Genomic DNA, 6,776 nt, shown 5'->3' with positions numbered 1-6,776 from the left:
TTCCCTTTTCACTCTTCTTCCTGAGAAGTTTCAAGATACCACTGTTGGTCGTTTTGATGTAACTTAGGATTTAATTTTTGGTCTATTTCCTCTTTGTCTGCTTGTCCCGCTCCATAATCCCTGTTTAGGCCTTTTTTCTAGTTGAAACAGTTCAGGGCTGGCTGTGGCCGTTTGGTTTTTAATTGCAAACTGTCTCTTTAAATTTCGAGGAGTTCTGTGCACATGCGTAGTAGAACCCTCTGAGGGTGGGGCTGGGGTGCCCACTAGCTCAGGCACCCCTATAGTCACTCGAATGGAGATGCATAGACAGCAAGGGACCAATGAACAGCTACCAAAAGAAAAGAATGTCCACACCTTTATCTCAGCGGTTCTGCCAGGCATCTGTGGCAGCTCCGATCCGGGGTCTCACCCAAGATGACAGCTCCTGGAGCAGCCGAGCATCCTGGATTAGAAAGCAATAGATTTCTTGCTTCTGCCACAAATTCCCCCAGCTGTGAGCCTTCCAATCTTCTAAGTATTCCTTTATATGTGGTTCAGAGTTCTGGGACCATCCCCTGAGCCTGCTTGGTCGGGTATTCAGTGTTGTTGTTGGCGGAGCTCTCTGCTATAAGTCCACCCGATGCGCCATCTTGTTTGTTCCTTCCCACAATTCCACAAGTTCTTTTTTAAAGCAACTTGGGATTATAAATAACAATGTATATACTTTATAAAGGAATGTCTATAAAAACAGAACCTGCAGAATTTATGTTCTGTTTTAATGTTTTGTGGGACTTTATTTCTCTAGCAACATACTTCAGATGAGTTTTAGCCAGAAGAGAGTTATTTGATGATAAGAATTAGCATGCATTCTATTAGTATGTTTAAGTTTTGGCTTCTGTGATGCTTATATAGTAGTAGTTTCCCTTATGCAAGAAGATATGTTCCAAGACCTCCAGAAAAAGTCTGAAACCACAGATCATACCAAATCTTTTATATGTTTTTCCCTAAACATATGTAGGACAGATACCCAGGGTGCCCAGACTGGCTGCATTAACTCGTCTGATACTGGGAGGTCACAGTGCTGCCACTCATCCAATTTTATTTTCCAGGCTGTGTTCTGAAGAAGAGGAGGAAAAATCCAGCTCCAGGCCAGAATGCTATTCAGAATGGCATGTAATTTAATTATCATTGGACTACAGTTGATGAAGTTAACTAAAACTGTGGAAAGCAAAACTGTGGATAAGGGAAGACTAATGTGTCCTGGTGTGGCACTGTGGGTTAATGAGCAGGAACACAGTCAGTTTGAATTGCAAGGTAAGCAGTTCAAGCTCACCAGTTCAAGCTCACCAGCTGCTCCTCAGAAACCCTATGCAGGATAGCTATGGGTCAGAACTGAGTCAGCGGCACTTAACAACAATGGAGTGGATGGTGGGATCGAACCACTTAGCTTTCAGTAAGCAGTACTTAGCACACAGTGCCACCATGGTTCCTTAACAAAACTATCATAAGACATAAGTAACCAGTTTCAGGTTTAGCAATGGTAAGACTTATAATTCTAACGTAACAAGGAACTCTGCCTGAGGTGAAGCAAGTATCTCCACAGATTCATCTAACTAAAAACTAATCAGGAATACAAATGACAATTATTTTTTGTTGTAACAGAGAGGGAGTAAGAACAGGGTGAGTCCCTTCAAGATTTGGAGGCTTCCTACATTCTCCAAGATGTCAAAATCACCTAGAACATTTCCAGCATGTCTTAATTTTACTGCTAATCATCAATGTTTAGGTGGGTTTAAGCTTTTAAGACCGCACATTCTTAAAAAGTACTGGAAAATAACATTGCGTCAATGCACAGGTTCAACTGAGATTTTTTTGTTATGCTCAATAACACAAATTATTTTATTAATGACTCCCAACTTATACTTCTCGGCAGTTATGTTTCAGGCTTCTACATTCTTTCACTTCAAACGCAATTTGGTTAAATAAATTAGAAACAAAAAGATAGAAACTCTAGGTTCAAACCTGGGTCTGCCACTTATTACATATGTATCTAATGAGATTCTTAAAACAATACAGGATTTTTTAAAATCATGGTTCTCCTACTTCTGGGTGGTTACTGTTGTCGTTGTTTTCTGGGTGATTATTTTTATTTAAAGTGTCACCAAGTTGGTTCTGATTCACAGTCACTCAATACAGGGTTCCTGAGGAGTGACTGATGGGCTTGAATTGCCAACCATGAGGTTAACAATCCAGTGTTTATCCTATAATGCCAGACTAGAATTACTACTTTTGGGTGATAGGGCAGGTTATTTAAATTTCCTGGGCTTTAGTTTCCTATATATAAAAACAAGCATAGTAACTGCAACTATCTCATAGTGTTATTACAATAATTAAATGAGATAATGTGCCAAAAATTAAATGAAATAATAAAAGAAAATCCTTATAAACTTAAAAGATTGTCATTATAAACATAATAAAGGCTGCTGATGCTGCATGCCATCAAATTGGTTCCGACTCATAGCAATCTTGCATAGGGTTTCCGAGGCTGTAAACCTCTACAGAACAGAAAGTCTCCCTCCCTCACAACTGCTGATGCATTCATAACTGGTGACTTTGCAGTTAATCCGCTATGCTACCCATACTCCTTATAGCAAAAGCTAGAAAAATAATATTGAAATCAGCAAACTTAAATCTCATACTACCCAAAATAATATAACAAACAATGGTAAAGACAGTGTCATTTTCTGTAGTTATTCACTATGAAAACAGAACTTAATATAAAAGAAGAACTTACACAATGAGATTTACTTTTAGTTAGCGTAGCTATTAAGTTAAATAAAACCCCACAAACTCAGTTAAATTACAGAGCTAGTTGGAGCTATCTTTCACTTAACTAAACTGCTCAATTAATACTATTACTGTTTTTAAGTGCCCTCTAATCAGTTCTAACTCATAGTGACCCTGTACACAGTTTCCGAGGAGCAACTGGTGGATTTGAACAACCAACCCTGAGATTAGCAGTCCGGTGATAATCCTACAGCGCAACATCAGGACTCTAATACAGTTTTTAGTTACTAGAAAAAGAAGAATTCTAAAAGTTAAAATTAGAATTCAAATAGTCAAAGCCATGATCTGTATCTTTATGATCCTTAATTCAAAAATTGTGCCAATGATTAGAAAATAAGCTCTACAGAGATGTAAATAGGGTGAGTGTTGTTGTTGTTGTTAAGTGCTGTTGAGTTGGTTCTGACACATAGTGTAGCTGTATAGGGTTTCTGAGGAGCACCTCCTGAGCCTGAACTGCCGACCTTGTGTTTCAAACCAATATTTTATTAACCCACCGCGCTACACAATGAAATGAGTACTAACAGAAAATTGCTGAGTCTAATGAAATAGTATTAGAATCACCCTGTTTTTACACAAATAAAATACGACTTCTACATTTGCTTGCCAACTGTTTCGCCTCCTACCCCCCAATACAGGTATTTTCATAAAAGCTGCTATGCCAATTTAAAAAAAAAACATGTTCCATGGCACTATAGGATAAGCACTCGACCACAAAGGTTGGTTTGAACCACAAGGTTGGCAATTCAAATTCACCAGCCATCTCTCAAAAACCCTATACATGGTAGCTATTAAATGGGAAACAACTCTGCTGCACTTACCAACAACATAAAAAAAAAAAAAAATTAGCATAACACATTTATGAAAATACTTCCCAGGGAAAGGAAGTAATTGCCAGGCAAACATAGAAGGTGTGTGTTCACTGCAAACAAATACAGTATAGTACCTTTAATAAATATACAAATTAGTGATATTTTGGGGAAGTGAAGAGTATTGGTATGCAACTGGAAATCTGTGGATTTAAAACTCAACATTTTGAGTAAGGTTTAGTAAAATAGGAAATGCCACTCTTCTCATTTCTTCATATATATGAGTAATAAAATATACAATTTTATCAAATACAAGGGCTTAAAAGTTCATGGAAGAATGGAATTAAAACACAATTAAATTTCTCCCACAAACTTTTTGAAGCCCCCTCATATACTGCTTTGTATAATGAAAATACTAAATTTTAATTCAATTTTAAAAACATCTGAAGAAAAAGCAATGAGAAAAATTAAATGAAAACTAGATTTTATTTTTTGTAATGAACGTATAGTTAAATCCTGAAAAAAAAAAAAGAGTACTTAATCATTCGAATAATTTAAAGTTATAAATCAGAATAGCTTTTATGTGTCTGAAACAATTCGGGTAGCTTAATAATTAAATCAACTTATGAAATAATATTCCAAACATAAACAGTTAAAGAATACATGTCTTACCGTGCAGGACCAGATGGCTCATCTCTTGCCGAGCTCAATACAGTTTTGATTATAAGTTCCTAAAATAAGGAGGAAATAGAAGCAATGACTTAGAACCCACTAATTCATTCAACAAATATTTATTAAGTAGCCATTTTGGGCCAGGCACTGTGCATGTGCTAGAAATGCAACATTGAAATAAAACAGGCAGTCTCTGTTCTTACATATTTTTAATTAAGACTCCACTATTATTACTAGTCCTGGCGTGGCGCTGTAAGATAGCACTTGACCTTAATTTTGGTTTGAACCGCAGGTTAGTGGCTTAAACTCACCATCCACTCTTCAGAAGCTCTATACACGGCCACTATGAGGCAAACACACTTGATAGCACTTAACAACAATAATTATTACTAAAACAGCTAATGTTCCTAATTAGAACAATAGTAAAGATTCATTAAAGACAGATAACTAAGGTAGAATTAATAGATCAAAGACATGAACTTCTTAAGACTTCATGGAGTATCATTTTAAAAGCTAGTCTTCTTTTCTTCTAACATTTTTTTTTGGTGGGGATTGGAATAAGCAGTTAGGATTAGGGTTAGCAATGTGCCTAGGTTTAAGCTATGTCTCATCACTCATCTGTCAAAAAGTTCTAGTGTGCTGAAAGCTACACAAGCAGCATTTTAAATGCCACCAGAGTCACCCATGGCAGACAAGTTTCAGTGGAGATTTAAAACGAAGATATACTAGGTAGTAGAGATGGAACGCTTCCGAAGGGTAAGCCACTGAAAACCTTATGATTAAAAGCAGAACACTGTCTGATATAGAACGGAAGACAAGTACCTTAGGTTGGAAGGCATGCAAAATATGACTAGGGAGACCCTGTCTCCCTCCTCAAAGTGAATTGGCCTTAATGATGAGGATGGAATAAAGCTTCCATGACCTTCGATTGCTGATGGGGTACAACTCAAAATAAAAAGAAACAGCTGCAAACGTCCATCATAATTAGAACATGGACTGGACAAAATATGATTCGAGGAATATTGAAAGTTGTCAAAAATGAAATGGAATGCATAAAGAACAATATGCAAGATACTAATGAGCTGAAGTGGACAGGTATTGGCCATTTTGAATCTGATGATCACAAGGTTTACTATGCAGGGAGTAACAAATTGAAGGGGAATGAAGTTGCATTCATCACCAAAAAAAGCATTTCAAGATCTATTTTGAAGATCCATGCTCTCTATGAAAGGATAATACCCATATGCCAAAAAGGATGACCAGTTATTACCACTATCATTCAAATTTACACAACCAAGCCAATGATGATGAAACAAATTGAAATGTTACCAACAAAATGATACACCACTGGAAAAGCTTACTCATCTATGCCAGGAAGTCAGCTAGCTACCTGGCCAACGGATTGGAAGAGATCCACATATGCGCCCATTCAAAGAGAGGTGACACAACAGAATGTAGATATCATCTAACAATATCTATAATATCATTGTTGTTGTTGTTGTTAAGTGCCATCGAGTCGGTTCCGACCCATAGCGACCCTGTACAGGATTTCTGAGGCCGTAAATCTTTACGGGAGCAGAATGCCTCATCTTTCTCCCGCGGAGCGGCTGGTAGTTTCGAACTGCTGCCCTTAAGGTTCACAGCCCGATTCGTAACCACTACGCTACCAGAGCTCAGGTAAAATTATGTTGAAGGTAATGCAAAAGTGGTTGCAATATCACATTAACAAGGAATTTCCATAAATTCAAGCCAGATTCAGCAGAGGAGGAACAAGGAATATCACTGCTGATGTCAGATGGATCTTGGCTGAAAGCACAGAATGATGTTTGTTGTTGCTACTGTTAACTGCCATCAAGTCGGTTCCAACTACTAGCACCCTGCAAGGGGTTTCCAAGGAGCAGCTGGTGGGTTTGAAGTGCCAAACTTACAGTTGAAACTGACCTTGCAGTCCAGTGCATTATCCTGCAGAGCCACACCAGGACTCCAGATGTTTACATATGCTTTATTGACTGTGAAAAGGTTTCAACTAAGTAGATCATAACAAACTATGGATAACACTGCAAAGAACAGGAACTCCAGAGGAATGTGTACACAGAAAATATGGCCTTGGTGATAGAAATGATGTTGGAGAACGCTAGAATTCTACAAAATCAATGATTTGTTCATTTCAAATACCTTCTTCAGACAGTATAACAGATGACTATACACATGGATCTCACTAGATGGAATATATATATAAGTAAAATTGACTACATCTGTGGAAAGAGAAGATGGTAAAGCTCCTTATCATCAGTCAAAATATGGCCAGGGGAAGACTGTGGAACAGACCATCAATTACTCATATGCAAATTCAAACTGAAGCTGAAGAAAATGAAAGTAAGTCCACGAGAGCCAAAATATGACCTTGAATATATCCCACCTGAATTTAGAGATCATCTGAAGAACAGATTTGATACATTAAACACTAAAGAC

At 37.5% G+C, this 6,776-nt stretch overlaps 1 protein-coding gene across 4 annotated transcripts in view; it reads right to left on the bottom strand.

Annotated features, from left to right (window-relative positions):
- Positions 1–6,776, bottom strand: part of RALGAPA1 (Ral GTPase activating protein, alpha subunit 1 (catalytic)) — a 261,272-nt gene that overhangs the window by 117,997 nt on the left and 136,499 nt on the right. For all 4 annotated transcript variants that reach the window (XM_006835341.1, XM_006835339.1, XM_006835340.1 and 1 more), the window contains one exon: positions 4,305–4,363. In XM_006835341.1, coding sequence (XP_006835404.1) covers positions 4,305–4,363 — 59 coding nt within the window. The remainder of the gene's footprint in view (positions 1–4,304; positions 4,364–6,776) is intronic.

This window comes from Chrysochloris asiatica, unplaced genomic scaffold, assembly GCF_000296735.1.
Source record: "Chrysochloris asiatica unplaced genomic scaffold, ChrAsi1.0 scaffold00017, whole genome shotgun sequence".
Classification (NCBI taxonomy): Eukaryota; Metazoa; Chordata; class Mammalia; order Afrosoricida; family Chrysochloridae; genus Chrysochloris; species Chrysochloris asiatica.
This window is presented reverse-complemented; position numbering and strand designations above follow the sequence as displayed.